The sequence below is a fragment of the Bombus flavifrons genome, chromosome 3 (genome assembly GCF_040668555.2).
Source record: "Bombus flavifrons isolate JBK064 chromosome 3, iyBomFlav1_principal, whole genome shotgun sequence".
Classification (NCBI taxonomy): domain Eukaryota; kingdom Metazoa; phylum Arthropoda; class Insecta; order Hymenoptera; family Apidae; genus Bombus; species Bombus flavifrons.
In genome coordinates this window covers 3,462,377-3,481,751 of record NC_138444.1, presented here as the reverse complement: position 1 = coordinate 3,481,751, position 19,375 = coordinate 3,462,377, and the positions used below count along the sequence as shown (strand labels likewise).

At 30.0% G+C, this 19,375-nt stretch overlaps 5 protein-coding genes across 8 annotated transcripts; 3 read left to right on the top strand and 2 right to left on the bottom strand.

Moving 5' to 3' along the window:
- Positions 1-792: 792 nt before the first annotated feature.
- LOC138177970 (small ribosomal subunit protein eS6-like) lies at positions 793-1,594 on the top strand (the record flags this gene model as incomplete). The annotated part of the gene is made up of 3 exons (XM_069109365.1): positions 793-834; positions 1,034-1,231; positions 1,333-1,594. Coding segments are annotated over 3 exons (438 nt in total), but the record flags the coding sequence as incomplete, so codon positions are not given.
- A 1,319-nt stretch (positions 1,595-2,913) lies between these two features.
- LOC138177874 (small ribosomal subunit protein eS6-like) lies at positions 2,914-4,914 on the top strand. The gene is made up of 5 exons (XM_069109143.1): positions 2,914-3,060; positions 3,688-3,892; positions 4,007-4,152; positions 4,351-4,551; positions 4,653-4,914. The coding sequence occupies exons 1-5, from the start codon at positions 3,055-3,057 to the stop codon at positions 4,848-4,850; spliced, it is 756 nt and encodes a 251-aa protein (XP_068965244.1). The 5' UTR covers positions 2,914-3,054; the 3' UTR covers positions 4,851-4,914.
- Positions 4,915-5,660: 746 nt separating this feature from the next.
- On the top strand, positions 5,661-8,400 carry waw (Translation factor waclaw). Its single transcript, XM_069109142.1, has 7 exons — positions 5,661-5,840; positions 5,961-6,773; positions 6,857-7,096; positions 7,227-7,492; positions 7,578-7,792; positions 7,886-8,098; positions 8,169-8,400. The coding sequence occupies exons 1-7, from the start codon at positions 5,767-5,769 to the stop codon at positions 8,292-8,294; spliced, it is 1,947 nt and encodes a 648-aa protein (XP_068965243.1). The 5' UTR covers positions 5,661-5,766; the 3' UTR covers positions 8,295-8,400.
- A 694-nt stretch (positions 8,401-9,094) lies between these two features.
- On the bottom strand, positions 9,095-10,102 carry MED21 (mediator complex subunit 21). Of its 2 annotated transcripts, none has more exons than XM_069109613.1 (3): positions 9,832-10,102; positions 9,653-9,761; positions 9,095-9,578 (listed from the first exon to the last, which is right to left on the bottom strand). In XM_069109613.1, exons 1-3 carry the CDS (start codon positions 9,871-9,873, stop codon positions 9,193-9,195), a joined length of 537 nt encoding a protein of 178 aa, XP_068965714.1. In that variant the 5' UTR covers positions 9,874-10,102; the 3' UTR covers positions 9,095-9,192. The 2 variants fall into 2 exon arrangements, with proteins under 2 accessions (XP_068965714.1, XP_068965713.1); XM_069109612.1 differs by having other exon boundaries at positions 9,653-9,764; positions 9,832-10,099.
- Positions 10,103-11,037: 935 nt separating this feature from the next.
- Set1 (SET domain containing 1) lies at positions 11,038-18,790 on the bottom strand. 3 transcript variants are annotated; one of them, XM_069109574.1, is made up of 10 exons: positions 17,770-18,790; positions 15,514-17,267; positions 15,163-15,438; positions 14,757-15,068; positions 14,334-14,612; positions 13,544-14,172; positions 12,783-13,419; positions 12,090-12,311; positions 11,736-11,993; positions 11,038-11,526 (listed from the first exon to the last, which is right to left on the bottom strand). In XM_069109574.1, exons 2-10 carry the CDS (start codon positions 17,233-17,235, stop codon positions 11,353-11,355), a joined length of 4,509 nt encoding a protein of 1,502 aa, XP_068965675.1. In that variant the 5' UTR covers positions 17,236-17,267; positions 17,770-18,790; the 3' UTR covers positions 11,038-11,352. The 3 variants fall into 3 exon arrangements, with proteins under 3 accessions (XP_068965675.1, XP_068965676.1, XP_068965677.1); XM_069109575.1 differs by having other exon boundaries at positions 17,781-18,790; XM_069109576.1 differs by having other exon boundaries at positions 18,313-18,790.
- Between the last annotated feature and the right edge of the window lie 585 nt (positions 18,791-19,375).

Sequence of the window (19,375 nt, the reverse complement as noted above, 5' to 3'; positions counted from 1 at the left end):
ACACCGAAACCCCCTAATCACTGGACTACTTGATACGTCGGACCAGATCCGCAGGATGAAGACACTACCCGCCAGACCTAAACGCTAGATTCAATTAGTTATTTAAATTAAGTAATATTTACTTATTTATAATACTTACTTATGAATTATACTTATCTATAATAAATATTAACTTATTATATATAATTAGCCATGTCACTGCGCCACGCCAGAAAAAATGACTGAAAATTCTCAATGCGAGAATTGATTGTAAATTTTAATAAATAAAAAAAAGATCCTTCAAACCAAGCGAGTATCTCTTGTCTTAGGTTTCCTTTTACGTTTATTGTTTACTACGGGTTAACACGGAAAGTAGGTTTTCCTCACGTCTGGTATGTTCCGTTAGCAACTTTCTCACGAGGGCGGCTAAAACCCTTCCTGGTCCACCAACCGTCTTATTATCCAATCGGAGACGATGTCTACTGCCCTCACTTCCTTAATCAAAATTGTCATCAACAAATCCGATAGTCCCGTGTCCTTAGACACACCCACCCCTAGACTTCCTCAGACACAGTATCGTCAGTAAAACTCACTTATTCTCTATCCTCAGAATAGTCAACATATCTTTACCGGTCTCTACCCTTATAACAGTCGCGTACTAAGTGTTACATAACGCGGTTGGAGTGAATTGTGATTTGTGTTAATTCAGTGTTTATTACATTGTGCTTGCTGAATTCATAATAAAGTTTAATTAAAACAAAGTTAATAGTTGTGTTACTACTCAGCTATTTTATTTCATCAACCAACCCTTAAAATTTACGTGACATTCTCGTCATTGTCAAAAAAGGAGAAAAGGTATTAATTTGTCTGTACTTTCTATCTATTATCCATGTTTCAGAGCGCATATTAGAATTGACTTATTATCTTACGATACTATCGTAAACGAGGAAAATTAAATATCGTCTCTTGATTTGATAAACTGTGTTATGTAATTTGCACTTTTTCTCAGTGTACAGCGAAGCATTTAATGTATAAGTTGATTAAATTCTTACAGGATATCCCGGATTTAACTGACAAGGAAGTACCACGGCGTTTAGGACCCAAGAGGGCGAGCAAAATTCGCAAGCTACTTAATTTATCCAAGGAAGATGATGTCCGTCGATTCGTTGTGAAACGACCAATTCAAAAAGAGGGCAAACCACAGCGGTCGAAAGCCCCTAAAATTCATCTTATTATCCCACTTACACTCCAGGTTTGTACATATATGTATCTGTATTATATTGTTGTTTTGTTTCGGTTGGAACTTTTCCAAAAGTATGGGGTTTATAATAAAATAAAAATATTTTTATATAGAGAAAGAGGCATAGACTGGCTCTAAAGAGAAGGCGTTGCTTGGCCCGCAAGCAACAAGCAGCAGAATATGCAAAGTTGTTAGCACAACGGCAAAAGGAAGCTAAGAATAGGCATCAAGAAGAACTAAAACAAAGACGTAGCGCTTCTATGCGAGATTCCAAATCATCCAATCAGTCTGCACCTACCATACAGAAGTAAAAGAGTGCAATGATACAGCCTAGTACAATATGAAACTAATAAATTGTGTATAAATATGTTGTAATATTTTGTTGGCCTCCCTCATATGTTCCATACTCATATTGTTCATTTATTCACTATTATATTCATTTAAATTTATAAAGCATATATGCAACGTAGAGGCTTATCATTTTAATTAATTAGTAATTTTTAAAGATTCTGAAATGATTTAAGCCTAATTATAGTGTTCAGCAACATCAATGGTTATTTTAATATTATTCTTAGTTTAAGACAAGTATCGAATTTAATTTCTTAACATTATACTAAAGTTTAATTCTAGCAGTTCTAAGTTTATTAAATGCGGTAGAATTTTTTACTCCATGTTTACAGCAAAATAATCTTGTCTGATACTTCTTGTTTTAATTTTACATACATTTTTTATATAAAGACATCACAATATATTCCATATTCTATTTGATATTCTGTAATGAATCTAACTCTTCAATTTCAAATAATATATACAGAGATAAATATGTAGATTGTAGATGAAGTATGTTTAATCTGTATATTGCAGCTGTAGCAGTCAAATAATACTTACGTTTACTGCCTCATCTTGTTGGATAGACACTATATATATAAGCATAATCTACATAACCTCATTATTTGTACACTAAGTAACAATTTTGTTGATGTTATCGTTGATTGATCAATGAAAAGTCCAGTATGAATTTAATTTTAAATTGTCTTATTTACTCGTAAATATTGTTGACGATATAATTTAAAATTTTTATAAAGTACAAAATAATGATTTAATCATTATAACCATATGTATGACCAAATCATATGTATGAATAGGACCGAAAATAATACGTTAATAAAGACAACTTATTGCGCTCCTTTCTGTTTCTACAAAACGTCAATTATTGTCATATTGTAAACCACCTTATTACGCGTAAAACGCGATTCTACTCTTGATTTATTTATCCATAATTCATATATCGTCATGAAGTACCATCAATCTATTATAATAATGTTATTTACTCATGTACTCAGAAATTCCAACTTTTCAAAAGAACTATCCCGGAGCTAAAAACTAATTCTTTCTAATAGACAACAATATAAATAATGGTTTTGATAAAATATTTGGATATTTATTTATTTTTTAATCATAAAGAAACAATAACGTTTCTTCTTGCATTTGTATATTTTCTATGTAATAGAATATCTACGTACGCATTAGTAGTTTTAAATATTTAAAAGAAATGTTACTAATTTTCTTCACATCTGTCTGTCAGAGAAATATAATTCGTTGATGAACTAATTTAGCATTAACAATTTAAGTTGTAATTATTATATATACATAAATATGAATATGATTTTTTTACAGATTTGTGAGGATTTTATTTATTGTTATTTTCACTTTAATATTTAATTGGACTTAAACCGGATATCCGGTATACGCACTCTACTACGTACTCAGTGTCCGCTAGTGTGATATACGGTCTTTCTGTTTATAGGTCGCTGCATTGCTTGATAGTTGTCGCAATGAAAGTACGTATCCAATGTAAATTTCAAAATCTAACAAATATTACAAACTATTTCCATGCAAATTTATCTATTGAAATGTTATGAATAATTTTAGATATATATAATTTATGAAACATTCGTTTATCTGTATGCTTAACCAGTATTAAAATATAACACATTTTATTTAACTTTGTCATTATGAAGAACATAAAGCAGATCATATTCAAACGAGGAATAATTACATTTTCTTCATATAGAGCATTAAGATTTACAATTTTCATTATTGTACTATGAAAGTGAGCATAACCTCATTAAAATGTCTTAGACGTTTAACCTATATTTCACTGTACAAGTATAAACGGCCGACCTTTGTGAATATATTTTATGGTTATTATCAAGCAAAAAGTACTTTATAAATATAAGTCAGTTGAAGCCTTACTACAAGGTGATATATCTACTATTATTTTATACCATAGTAATTACGAGTTTCTTACTATTCCCCTTGTATTTTGAATTTTTGTTCTAACCTTTTGATAAAGCTTTATTTGACTATGTATATATAACATTTTTTGTTTGATTATGTACATTGAATAAACTGACAAAGGCTGTTAAATCTTTGCATATTCTGTATAATATGTATGTGTTTTTTAGTTGAACGTATCATATCCTGCAACAGGATGTCAGAAACTGTTTGAAATCTCCGATGAACATAAGCTGAGAATTTTTTATGAAAAGCGTATGGGCGCAGAAGTAGAGGCTGATGCTCTCGGTAACGAATGGAAAGGATATGTCGTTCGTATCTCGGGTGGCAATGATAAACAAGGATTTCCTATGAAACAGGGTGTTCTGACTAATGGTAACACAAGCATTTTCTATTGTAATTTCATTTGTAACAGCTTTATGTGTTTATGAATTTTATAGATTTGGTACAATGCATTGATTTTAATTTTTTAAAACTTCCTGTATCTAGGGCGCGTACGTTTACTGCTCTCAAAAGGACATTCATGCTATAGACCTAGACGTGATGGTGAGCGTAAACGTAAATCTGTTCGTGGATGCATCGTCGATTCCAACCTTTCAGTACTTGCTCTCGTCATTGTCAAAAAAGGAGAAAAGGTATTAATTTGTCTGTACTTTCTATCTATTATTCATGTTTCAGAGCGTATATTAGAATTGACTTATTATCTTACGATACTATCGTAAACGAGGAAAATTAAATATCGTCTCTTGATTTGATAAACTGTGTTATGTAATTTGCACTTTTTCTCAGTGTACAGCAAAGCATTTAATGTATAAGTTGATTAAATCTTACAGGATATCCCGGATTTAACTGACAAGGAAGTACCACGGCGTTTAGGACCCAAGAGGGCGAGCAAAATTCGCAAGCTATTTAATTTATCCAAGGAAGATGATGTCCGTCGATTCGTTGTGAAACGACCAATTCAAAAAGAGGGCAAACCACAGCGGTCGAAAGCCCCTAAAATTCAACGTCTTATTACCCCACTTACACTCCAGGTTTGTACATATATGTATCTGTATTATATTGTTGTTTTGTTTCGGTTGGAACTTTTCCAAAAGTATGGGGTTTATAATAAAATAAAAATATTTTTATATAGAGAAAGAGGCATAGACTGGCTCTAAAGAGGAGGCGTTGCTTGGCCCGCAAGCAACAAGCAGCAGAATATGCGAAGTTGTTAGCACAACGGCAAAAGGAAGCTAAGAATAGGCGTCAAGAAGAACTAAAACGAAGACGTAGCGCTTCTATGCGAGATTCCAAATCATCCAATCAGTCTGCACCAACCATACAGAAGTAAAAGAGTGCAATGATACAGCCTAATACAATATGAAACTAATAAATTGTGTATAAATATGTTGTAATATTTTGTTGGCCTCCCTCATATGTTCCATACTCATATTGTTCATTTATTCACTATTATATTCATTTAAATTTATAAAGCATATATGCAACGTAGAGGCTTATCATTTTAATTAATTAGTAATTTTTAAAGATTCTGAAATGATTTAAGCCTAATTATAGTGTTCAGCAACATCAATGGTTATTTTAATATTATTCTTAGTTTAAGACAAGTATCGAATTTAATTTCTTAACATTATACTAAAGTTTAATTCTAGCAGTTCTAAGTTTATTAAATGCGGTAGAATTTTTTACTCCATGTTTACAGCAAAATAATCTTGTCTGATACTTCTTGTTTTAATTTTACATACATTTTTTATATAAAGACATCACAATATATTCCATATTCTATTTGATATTCTGTAATGAATCTAACTCTTCAATTTCAAATAATATATACAGAGATACATATGTAGATTGTAGATGAAGTATGTTTAATCTGTATATTGCAGCTGTAGCAGTCAAATAATACTTACGTTTACTGCCTCATCTTGTTGGATAGACACTATATATATAAGCATAATCTACATAACCTCATTATTTGTACACTAAGTAACAATTTTGTTGATGTTATCGTTGATTGATCAATGAAAAGTCCAGTATGAATTTAATTTTAAATTGTCTTATTTACTCGTAAATATTGTTGACGATATAATTTAAAATTTTTATAAGGTACAAAATAATAATTTAATCATTATATTATAACCATATGTATGAATAGGACCGAAAATAATACGTTAATAAAGGCAACTTATTATATTTGAATATCTATTTGCGCACTTTTGGTGCTTAAATAACGACTGTATCATTTCATTATGAAGATAAACAAATTTATTTATGATGTATGGTCACTTCATAGAAATTGTAACATTAACCAAATACGCATAAGGTAAGTATTATACCCCTTTTTCAAATATTCTGTTCTTTTTATGTTTAAAATTCTGAATATTTTAAATAAAGGGATAAAATATTGTTTGAAACTGATATTAATCATGTGTTTGGTTTGTAGGCAACATTTATATTATTTTAATAGATTTTATTCTACAAACTCAGAAGTTACCAAAGAATATGATTTACCAATAGAAAATATTAGAAACTTTAGCATTGTGGCACATGTTGATCATGGCAAAAGCACACTTGCTGATAGACTTTTGGAAATAACAGGTGCAGTGAAAATTAATTCTGGTGAACAAATATTAGATAAACTACAAGTTGAGAAAGAACGTGGAATCACAGTTAAAGCACAAACAGCATCACTTAATTATACATATAAAGGAATTAAATATCTTCTTAATTTAATAGATACACCTGGTCATGTTGATTTCTCTGCTGAAGTACATCGTTCATTAGCTCCTTGCCAAGGAGTAGTTCTGGTAATAGATGCTAATGATGGTGTACAAGCACAAACTGTGGCTAACTTTCACTTAGCTATGAGAAATAATCTAGTTATAATACCAGTAATTAATAAAATAGATTTAAAATCTGCCAAACCTGAGAGAGTTATAAATCAATTAGAAACATTATTTGATATGACAGAGTCGGATATTTTAAAAATATCTGCTAAATTAGGTACTGGAGTGCTTAAAGTCTTAGATGCCATAGTAGAAAGAATCCCACCACCTGATGTATGTAGAGACAAACCTTTCAGAGCTTTGATATTTGACAGTTGGTATGATAAATATAAAGGAACAATTTTATTGATATATATTAAGGAAGGATCTTTATCCCTTAAACTACATATTGTTTCAATGTATACTAAGAAGTCGTACGAAGTTAAAAATATGTCACTATTGAGACCTTCTGAAGAAAATGTAAATAAATTGTAAATATGAATTTTATGAAAATATTACATTATTAATTATATAATAATATAACATGATATAATAACATAATAGTATATTTTAGGTTCGCAGGTCAAATAGGATGTATTTCATGCAACATGAGATCTTCCAAGGAAATGATTATTGGAGATACATTACATTTAAAAGATCATGTTGCTGAACCTTTATTAGGATTTAAAACTCCAAAACCAATAGTTTTTTCAGGCGTCTATCCAATTGAAAAATCGCAATTTGAAGTTATGAGAACTGCTATTGAAAAATTAACATTGAATGATAGTAGCGTTACTATTGAAATGGAAACTAGGTATTTTTTTCTAATATTTTCTAAGCCTATTAAATCAGTTAAATAAAATGGAAGACATACAGGTACAAAATAATAGACATATTTTATATCTACTTACTTTATCTAAGCACTTTATATCTTCTTTTTTTAGTGTAGCTCTTGGATATGGTTGGAGACTTGGATTTTTCGGTTTACTACATATGGAAGTATTTATGCAACGACTTGAGCAAGAATATGGTACATGTTCAATTGTGACAACACCTAGCGTTACATATAAAGCAAAAATTTTTGGCAAAAAGAATATTAAAGAGTACAAAACTGATATGATTTCATTCAATAATCCTGCAAAGTTTCCTGATCCTAACATTGTAGAAGAATTATATGAACCTATGGTATTAGGATCTATTATAACACCAAGTATATTTAATATATTATTAATTAAATTTTACGTATAATATAGTTAATTAAAAAAAATACTTATAACTTATAATTTTGATACTAGCTGAATATATAGGTACTGTTTTAAATTTATGCTTTGAAAGACGCGGAGTGCAACAAACAACAAAAGATATTGGTCATAATAGAACACTGTTTCAATTTTTACTGCCACTGAACGAAATTATTGTTGACTTCCATGATACATTAAAACGAGCAACTTCGGGGTATGGTACTTTTGATTATGAAGACCATAATTATCAGCCTACAGATATTATAAAGGTAATTATAGTTATTTTAATATTATAAATGCAATGATTTTGTATTGAAATATTTTATAGTTTACTTCACTACATTAATAACTGCTTGTTATAGTTAAATATTGCTTTAAATGGTAATGTAGTGGAAGAACTCAGTACTATTGTACATATTAGCAAGGCTCGTACAACAGGTAGACAAATATGTGAAAGATTGCTAGATATTCTTCCACGTCAATTGTTTGAAATAGTAATTCAAGCAATAGTAAGTGGAAAAGTAATTGCAAGAGAAACTTTAAAACCATACAGGAAAGATGTAACTGCGAAACTGGTAAATAATTTTTTTATATCATACATTGTATATTATTATATATTTCTGTTATTAATCATTTTTATCTCAGTACGGTGGTGATATCACTAGAAGAATGAAATTATTGGCTCAACAAGCACAAGGGAAGAAGAAAATGAAGATGATTGGAAAAATATCTATACCACGAGAAACATTCATAGATCTTTTTAAGAAATAGTATAAATATAAAAATTATTATCATTTTATCTTTTATATTTAATGTAACTATAGATATATATCATATTAAAATAAATTATTAAATATATTTTCATGTTACGTTCTATTTAGTTGCCGCGTTCGGTAGCGTTAACTGACGTTTAATGCAACTGGCAACAAGCTCCACTTTCGGCTAACGTGTTATGTGCGGGAATACTGGCACGGGAGAGGATTAAAGTTGTTCGAAAGTAAATTAACAATATGTAATGATTTATTTAAATCTTACTCGATTTCGATATAGACAATTGACTGACAAACTGACGGATATAGAATACTTCGGTTGACAAAATGATAACTAACTTTTCGTAATTATATTTATTACTAATTATTCGGTTGACGAACGGTAATTAATTATTTGTATTCGATAGACGAACGGTAATTAATATGCTGACTTCTCTGAGTCGCTACATTTATTTATATCTGTCGGAGATGAAAAAACGTCAGGGTCTTTTTTTTGAAAATGTTTGGGAACATCCCCAACGTTTGTTCAACTGCCAACTTTGTTTACAATTTAAATTGTCTTAATATCGTTATAAAAATATAATTAGGTAAATATAAAAACATAGTTAGATAAGTTTTCGCAAGATATAGCTTTTAACGGCTTTCACTTCAAATACTGTAAACACGGTTTCAAATAAACGTTTTAAATTACCTTGATTTGAAAGAAATTACCAATTTTACTTTCACGCTACGGATCGCGCGGGGCGCGGGACGTGACATTTCATATAACTAATTTCTTGCTATTTATAAATATAAAACAGCTTTTAAGATTTATTTAATAATTTTAATATTTTGACACTATTAGAAAAATTTATTTCCTTTATAAATTTATCAAAAAATCAAATTATAGTACAAATGTATCATTGATTTACAGAATTAGGTGAAGGATCTGACAATTGATGTGCGCTATTCGAAGATACAGTATTTACAGAGCTTACATTTTCTTGCTTAAAAGTTGAGTTAGTGTTAAGATTAATATTAATTATAGACGTAGATGCTGGATCCTGCATATCTAATTGACTTTGAGCAATATCTTGCAGAGCAGCTTGAATCCTTTGCAAAAGTGCTTCTCCTTGTTTTACAACTTCCTCTAGTTGTTCGCCAGCTTCTTGGTTTTCTTGTTCAAGACGGCTAAGACTTGCGACTTGTAGTTCTTGTGATGACTCTTCACTCGGTAAACTTTCTATCAAGGTATCAATATCTTTTGCACATCTTGCTATAAGCGTTGCAAACAAGGCTGCATAATCTAAAATATAAGTATAATTCATATATAAGTCTGCCAATATGAAATTTAATGAAATAAATTATATATAAAAATACCTTCTTGAGGTTGATGCGGTTGAGGTGTTCCAACACGATCAAAACCAGGAAATTTACTAGGTGTTGAATATTGTTGTAAAATACCTACGCTGTTACAAAAATGTTCTGCCTGCTGGAATAACATAAAAATTAGATTGTTACATATTATATTTATTTACACAGGTTACACAATCAATTACCTGGTTTATAGTATCTTGCAATTGTGTTAAACGATCTGCCATATTTTAAAAATATAACCCTTAAAATTATATTATTCCTATAATATGATCAATAATGGTATTCTACGTATAACATTGCTGTAATCAACTATAATATTCAATTTTTTACTAAAAAATGCAACTGTGAAGTTCCTCACTCTAAGAAATTAACTTTTATGCTGTGTTCAATTCCAATCTTAAAATTTGGTTGTTAGGTCTTGAATGTTGGCGAACATGTCGTTAAAGAGAGATATTTCGAGTTCTGGGGATAGTTTGTGTACGAGATATCTTGAGTTTTCGATATGAAAAACATATTCACAACTTAATTAATAAATTTTATTCCTTGTAATGAATGTTAGAAAAACAAAAATTTTATCTCAATTTTATGGGAGGTTATTTTATTTTAATGACGGTCTTTAGGAAATGCTTAAGTATTACAAATAAACTTACATTTATAAGAAAAACCTTAAAGAGGAAGAAATAGAAAGTTATAAAAGTAAATATTAATAAAATAATTACTCTGACTGATATATTCCATTTTTGAGGTAAAGACATTAAAATATGTATGTAATTATATATTATTAATATTAAAATATTCTGATTAATAAAATTGTTATATGTGTTGTTATGAATTAAGTCACTTAAATTGTATTATTTTTGATATAGCATTATTATATAATTTTTTAGATGTTTCTAACGCATTTAAGTATATAATTCTTTTTTAAATATAAATTATCGAAACATTTTGTTAAAAACAAAACAGAACATTACAAAAAACTTTTGTCAATTTTATATATATATATCGTTTTTATATTTTAATTAATTATGTGTCATTTAAATGCTTCTTTAAAAATATCCTTTATTAGAAACAGAAGTTATGAATACGAAAGAAACACATAGAGACGATATAATAGTTCCTAGTTCTCAGTTCCTACCTACTGGAATGTTGCTGATATCATTACTCTCAAGTGACATAAAAAAAAGTCCCTAAACTTAATATATATTCGTACATATATATATATATATATATATATATATATATATATATATATTATATCGACATATACATATTTTATTTATAAGAAACGTAAATATATAAAAATTATTAAAAAGTATTATATTTATAACTCGATTAAACTGACTTTGTTAAAAAGAATGGAAATTTTTTTCATTGTCGGTTGACACGAGCGCTTTTAAAAATTCTTATTTTATTTTTAACAGAAACATAATAGGAATAAAACCTTAAGTTATGTATATACAAAAACAATCGTAAATTATAAATATTTTATAACGTTCTTGAAATTCATTTTAGGTACTTAATGCAATTATCGCAATTATGAGAAGGATGTTAAAAAAGAGGAGTTTCATATTAACATAATTTAGCATTTTTCCATTGCATTTTATAAAATGTTTACATGGGGAAATATTTACAAAAATATGAGTAGGGTATGATGAAATGTAGAAGACAGGAAAAGGGATGAACAATATAGTTTTATGAACGATTCAATTGAGAGTACCCCGACATTGAGGAGCTCCACATAGGCAAGGGATTTTATCATCTTCCAATGGAAATTTATAGTCGTACGTGATTTCCTCGTTAACTCCTATCGGCTGTTTACTATAGATTACAATTTTCTTTTGGCTTTCGATCGTAATTACTTTTGCATAACAATTCGGCTGAAACATAAAAGAAAATTAATAGTACGACCTATATCGTTATAAAAATTTATTCCACAGGGTGTCTCGATAATCGTGGTACAATTGGTAAGGAAGAGATTCTACGTAAAAAAATTAAATTTATTTGTTTTTTCATAAAGAATCGTCCACTCTGTCGATTTTACCATGATTATTGGAATACTATACATAAACACTACTACAATACTCACATTGCAACTATGATTAATGAACCGTGCTAAATTTCCGCACTTTGTTGCATCGATAATCGTGTCTAAATCAATACGGAAAAGGTAGGAGCTACCGATACCGGTAGCTTCGTACTGAGACTCTCGTAAATCAGCAACAACTGGCCTGATCATTTGTCCAACATATTCAATAACCATTTCATCAGCAGCGATTGGCTCCATAGCAAATAGACCCCAGTCATGTATACCAGATTTAGCAAATTTCAATTGTTTTTTCCTAAACTGTAAAATGAAATAAACGCATTTAATATCAATTAACTTCACAGTAGCTGAAAATAATTTAGAGCCAATGATCAAATAAAGCAATTGAAATCTTACTTTCAATTGATTAAATTTAAGAAGATCGCTATCAGTATCGATACCGAAAGCTGTTAATAATCGACGTTGATTACTTCGGGCCTCACGAGACAGAGCTTGCATTTTACCAGTTAAAGCTTTAGTATTGTTCTTTGGACCATTCATTATTCCATCACTACCAGCATAAGGACCATTACTATCCTCAACGTCGTTACTTCGTTGTATACTTTGCGCATAGTGATGCTATACAAAAATAATTTTATAGTAAGAAAGATATTAATGTAGTGGCTTATAAAAATATTCAAAACTTTTTATGAATATATTATTTATGTTATACAAAGCATTTTGAAATTTCATTAGCTGACTAGGTAAGATGTAATACGAATTTGGAAATATACATATCCGGAAGTAAGTTACATTACACTTTGCAAAGATCAACAAAGTATTTGAACAGCCAATTATTTGTTATACTAGTACAGCACAATAAAATAAAATGAAATGTAATGAATTGTAAAAAATGTTTAAGACTCTTTCTTGTGATTTTAATTAGTCTCAAATTTTGCCAATATTATCATGTCTTATTATAGTGTTAATGAAATTTCGAAATGTTTTGTGTAACATATACATACATAAAAGTTATCTATGTTAAGTATTCAAATATTTTCGTACGCCACTGTATGTTAATTCTTATATTAAAAGATCAGTCACACATACCTTATGTTTAGCTTTTTCTCGTACATCAACCTTATAATATCCTTCTGTTCTTGCACTTCCACTCGTATGTAATCTAAGTTCATCTCTCTTTCTGCGTTTCGCAGGACTTGGAATATCAGTTGGAGGATGGTCAACCCAATGCGTGTCATTTAACCAATAACCTTGACTATCATCGGCCAATAAAGCCTCGTAACTTCGTCTTAAATATTCTACATCCTCTGCATCTATTCCTCTGGTTAAAAATTCATACAAAATAGCCATCTCCGACATAAGGTCGCGTTCTTTGTATGTAACAAGTGGCTCCTCAACTTTCTTTGGATATTTCTCATAAACATATTCATTTTCAATATTCTCTTTCTCTCCTTCATGATTCTGATGAGCATGTATCTTCGTGTATTTATTGTATTTTCGTTTCTCTACTTTGTGTATCTTGTCTTTACTCTTCGATAATTTCATAATCTTTGAGGATTTAAGTTTCACTGGTTTCATTGGTGTCGAAGGTGTACGAATTACGGACTTCGTAATTTCTGATTGTGTTGGTGGTAATGAATACGAATGCTCCATAAACACTTGTGAAGCTTGAGAATTTTTAGGACTCTGTTGACCATTAAGTCGGAGGTCAGCTTCAGCTTGATACCTAATTAATTGAAAACAATACAACATTATATTTTACATTAGTTTATGTAGTATAAAACAATACTTTTAGGAAATATATTTTTATTTTGATCAAGTTTAGATTTATAGTAAGTAATTTTACGCACCTTAATCTTCTAATTTCTAAGCTTTCTTCCTCTGAATCGGTGGTAGGTATTTCACTAAACATTTCGATCTTTTCTGATTCTTTTAATATAGGTTCGTCGTTAATGTACTTAGCAGACATAGTTTGAAGAGCTCTAATAATATTTGGTTGTACAGGTCCCGGACTTCTATGCCTTATAATATTATCTTGGCCAGCTAATGTTATCAAAGCTTCTGCTGCAGAATTTTCCATTTTTTGTATATCACATGGTTCTTGTTTACCTGGTGCTACTGAAGTACTCTTTACTTTTCTTTGTATCTCATCTTCCACATTCTTTGTCTCCATCTCTTCATGCACTGTTCGAACCTTTTCAAGATAATCCTCATTGACAGATATTTCATTTGTCTTCTCAATGTCATCTTTATCACTTTCATATTTTAATGGAGATGATACAGGGCTAGCTTCATTATCACACTGTGGGAATTCATTCGAATTTACATCTTTTATTTCAATATTAGGTACTGGTGTCTCTCTACCAGTAGGGGTTGGACAATCTAACGATCTCTGAATTGCGAGTTCCATTAGAATGTCAGGATCTTCACTGTTACAGGCCAGTGGACGATGATCTGACAAACGACTGTCTGTATCTTGCTAAAAATAATAATTATTTCTATGAAACGATATGAAAAAGTATCACACATGAATATTTAGGAAAATAGTTACAAGTTATTTAGTTATTATATATTTTACATAATTATACAATTTTATAGCTACAAGAAAATAGTTATTTGTACTTTTAATAAATTATATACCTCATCTTCAAAGTTTCCAGAACATACTTCTTCATCAGAACTATCACTCGAACTACTGGAAGATTCACTGCAACTCATTTCTTCACTACTACTCTCACTCGACGAGGATGACGAGGAAGATGACGAAGAAACGCTTGGAAGAGAAGTAACTGGCCTTTTAACCTTTTGCACTGATGCTAGGTCAAGATCGCTATCACTTCCTATAAGTTCTGTGTCACCATGATCAGATTGACGACTATCTTCGTCCTGTGGTAATGGGCTTGGAGCTTTGATTTTGCGCTAATAGTATAAATTTTAAGTAATATGTTAAATAAAGTGTATTATTACTTTAAATAAGTACTTTATCATTATTTTATATATTATTAAATATTTACTATACATAATGTCACTAAAGATAAACTTTCATATAATGAAAATAAATACCCTGAAAGAAGGCATCTTTGGCATGCTGGCTCTAATGCCCAGACCAAATCCATCATAATTAAATCCAAGTGGAGTTCCTTGTTCTAAAAGTAATGATAATCCTTGAGGTTTCTGTCCTTCTTCCTTATTACTGTTATTAACAATGGTGTTCTCGCCTCCTTGATTTTGAATTTTCTCTGACTTCTTTTCGTCCCACCATACTTCGAACAGTTTGAACGCAGTATTTTCAATCATCTTTTTGTTAAAATCCCTTTTTAGAATTTGTTTTAATTCATTTACAACTCTGTTTAATACACCATTAATAGTAGGACCCTAAATGTTCAGAAATTAAGTTATAATTAAATAATATTCAAATTGGTCAAAATTGATATTATATCATATTTGCACTTAAGAAATATATATGTACTTGTGGATTATCTTTCGTAATATTATGATTTGCCATAGCATGAAGTCTCGATTGAAAAGATGGATAATAATTAGCTCCTTGATGATTCCCTACTGTGCTAGAAAATGATGTAGTATTTGGTTGATAATGACTTTGTAAATATGTTGTTCCATAAGGGTATGGATATTGTGCTGGTCTTGGCCAATGGTACATATCACTGGTAGAATAATGAGTTAAATGTCCAGGATAGCCAGCTCCTGGATATAACTGACTTGTAGGTTCTGTTTGAGCTATAACCTGTATATTTAAATAATAAGATACATGAACAAATATTTATATTCACTATTTAATACTCATAGTGTTAAATATTACCTCTTCAATTTTTTCATCCCCTGAACTTAATGGACTTAATGACATTCTATCATCATCTGGTGGAGGTGGAGGTGGCGGCTCTTTTGGTGGTTCTGGTTCAATTTCATCTGGTGCAGGACTATAACTTCCCAATAATGCTTCATCTTCGCTCGAACTTATAACGCTACCTAAATCTTCATCAACAGAAATTTGATTGATGCTATTTTCATGTACTTTCCATCGTTCTTTATTTCTTTCTCTCATTTTTTCAAAACATGATTTGTATGTTTCATGAGAGAGAAAAGGGCTTGGTGGTTCTGAGAGCATCTCATTATCTGCAGTGATAGACTTTTTTTCATCCTCAGAATCGCTACCAAACTGTAGGAAAGGTGGTGCCATTCCTCCTGCTTTGTCTTTCAATAACATAGCGATTCTAGTATCCAAATCTAATGTTTTACGAGTCTCTATTGGTGAATCTCGTGATGAATTTTTTGTTACATTTTGATTTTCTTTCTCTTTCTTAGGTGTATGATGTACCTTTACATTAGAAGCCTTAGAAACTGAAACTGGATTAGAATTAGAATTATCTAAATTTGTCCCATGTTGAACAGGCCACATAGAAGATGATGCATAACTTGCCGTCCCTGTATTATTTCCCCACCATATACCCGAATTTTGCTGTATTGAAAGATTTTGCGATACATTTTGTGGCATATTTGCTAAATAATTATTTGGAGGTTGATGATGATAACTACTATAATAAAAATCATAATTTGTAGCTGGAGTAGAATTTTGAGAATAATTACTAGAATAATTTAATTCACTAGGCGCAGTACCATATCCTAAATCACTTCCTGCACTGCCACTAGGAGTAGGATAATCCCTATATTTGTTGTATCTTGAGTTTTCTATATATATATCTCTTGATTTTTCTATATTGGATATCTTTTTATTACCTCTGAAATCATCTCTTTCTTCACTAATAATTTTTTCAATTGGAGTTTGCTTTCCTTGATCATTTTCACACTTTATTTCTTTCTCAATTTTCTTTTCTGGTTTTTTTTCCATAGTTAATTCATCATAGATCTTTTTACACTCCTCTCCAAATGCATCAAGAAATACTTTTAAAACTTTACCCATCACAGACGTGTTATTTAATTTTTCTACACAAGCTTTTGAAGCTTTCGTAGTTTCAAACACCACTCTTGCAATTCCAAGATGCTTGTTAGTTACAGGATGATAATAAACAATAAGTTCTTCTACAGCTCCAAATTTTTGAACCATATCCGATAAAAAAGTTTTATCAATATTATCATTTAAATGACAGAACGTTACTTCAAGTGGAGGAGGTTCACCGCAGTAATTAGAGTCAATCTTAAATCTAGGTACAGGTAAGTCAAGTTGTTCTAAACGTGTCCAAATTCTTGTTAACTGAGATCTAGGGTCCCGAGGTTGAACTTCAGGATAGGTTGGATCTCCTGGAACCATGCCATCGTATCTATATAACTTTGTTGCACCCTTTACTAAGAATGGATCAACTAATAACTTATAATTCCTTGGTTTCTGAGGTGTTTGAACCACAGATGTATCTTTTTGCAAATGCAGCGTATGAGTATGGCTATGTTTTGATGATTGACTGGAGTTTTGAGATACATTTTGTAAATTTCCATGTGAGTGACGATGACGATGCGAATGTGCATGTGAATGTCCGTGTCCATGCCCATGTCTCTCCATTCCGTTCATTGCCTCCAAGCATTATCCACTCATATAAATTGCTGCAAATAAAAGTTATTGATAAAAGTTGTATTACATAAAAAGCACATTATATATATCAAAGTTTCCAATATAAAATATATAAGCTTTCTTGAATTGTTTATAAATATGTAATGTAATATAATGGATTATAAAAATGCATATGTATAGTAATTAAATACACAAAATTGTGAATCTTAAGTAATTTAATTAAATACATAAGTAATTATAATTTGACATAATTTATACACACAGAATATTAACATAAAATGTCATATTATTACATGTAAGTTTAAAAATCATATTATTAATTAAGGATTGAAAACTCTAATATATATTTTTTAATATATAAAATTGTGAAACTATTAAACACTTAAAAAATTAAAATTACAAATAAACAAAAAATTAAACAAAATTAGATACACAGTCATCATTCTTAAAATAAAATATATGAATTTAAGTTAATACAAATAATATTACCTATTAATATGAAAATTAACGTATATTAAAAAAATTTACTCTTACTTTTAACTTACGTCCAGTTTGTTTTTGTTTGTCAGGTAAATTGCTTTGCTAGTTAATGCAAGAAATTCATGTTTCAATAAAACATAACCTTAAACATTTCGAAGTTTTTAGGTTGGAGTTTAGTGCGAAGAAATAATATGACAATCATTTCGTAAAAAGAATTCTTTCTATCATGTCCTTCAAATTGATTTTCTTGTATAAATTTCGATCGAGTCAAGACTTTTTTGTGGAAAAACACAGCCCTTAAATTTTACAGAGGTATGTTCCGGTTTTTTCAAAAACTTGTAATTTTTCAACTTGCTCGTGTAGTGTCGTATTTACTATATGGACGTGATTTATGCATCGGCCTTGATACTTGTCTTTTCTTTATTCTTCGTTGATTTTTCTTAGTGAAAAATATACAGATTTATTGATACTACCTCTCCGACACACCAGCGCAAAACTACCTCAATGTTTGACTGTTAAGCACAACGCACTGCGCCCTGATTTTCCTAAATTTTCACAACTAACAATCAGTACTACGAACAACGGTATGCAAATTACCTAATTCAGTGAAACTTATTCCACTTGAACATAATCTTTAAAATGCATTTATGGTTATTCAACGAAATCATAGCTTTAACAAAACTACGCGAACAGAGATTCAGATGACGCCATCCTTGTTATAAAGAACATGACGGTTCTTTTAATCATTTTACTAAACAAATCATATTAACATTTTCTACGAGAATAGATATTTTTGTGTTATCCGTGAAATAACGTTTCTAACATTCCTCGATGAAAATTGTTACGTTAAAGTATCCAAAATGAAAGTCCAAAGTAAACGGATAACGGAGCCAAAATATTCAACATTTTTTTTCGTTTCCTACTCTGTCTTGATTCACAAATTTTCGTATAGTTGAAAAGATAGTCGAAAATCTCGCCTACCGCTGGCATTCTGTATATTTACCAATAATTTGCAAAGGTAATTAAATGCTTAACGACAGTATTGCAAAATAATTGCTGAAAATCTTCTTCCCATACAATGTGTAGTATTTAATCCACGTATTGGTCAACCTTGATCTAAGAGAATTTTCTGGCTACCTATTAGCAAATCAACTTTCTGCTTTCAAAGAAAATTGCGCATTATAATGCGCACACGAATATACATATACATATGAATGCTTTACTTCTTACAAACTCAAGTTTTTAATATAACATATTTTCTTCACCGATATAAACTTAAAAATAAAAGGACTTAATATCATAAAATAAATATATTAATAAGCAAATTACAAATGTGCTTATTTTTATATTCATTATTGCAATATATAGGGTGTCCCAGTAATCATAGTACAATCGGCAAGGGGACGATCCTATGTAAAAAAGCAAGTTGAAAATGTAGAATAAAATTTTTTTATATGCCGCTTTTTTTCAAAAAGATCTAATTTGAAAATTTATTAAGTATGCTTAAATTTGACCAATTCTAAATTGGATAAGAGTGTATAATCGATAGGAGATTGTTTTGCACGTAGAAATAAATCGAAAATGTAAAATCAAATATTTTTTTGTGTGACGCTTTGCTTATGAAGAAATGAAATTTGAAAATTTATCAAATATGCGTACA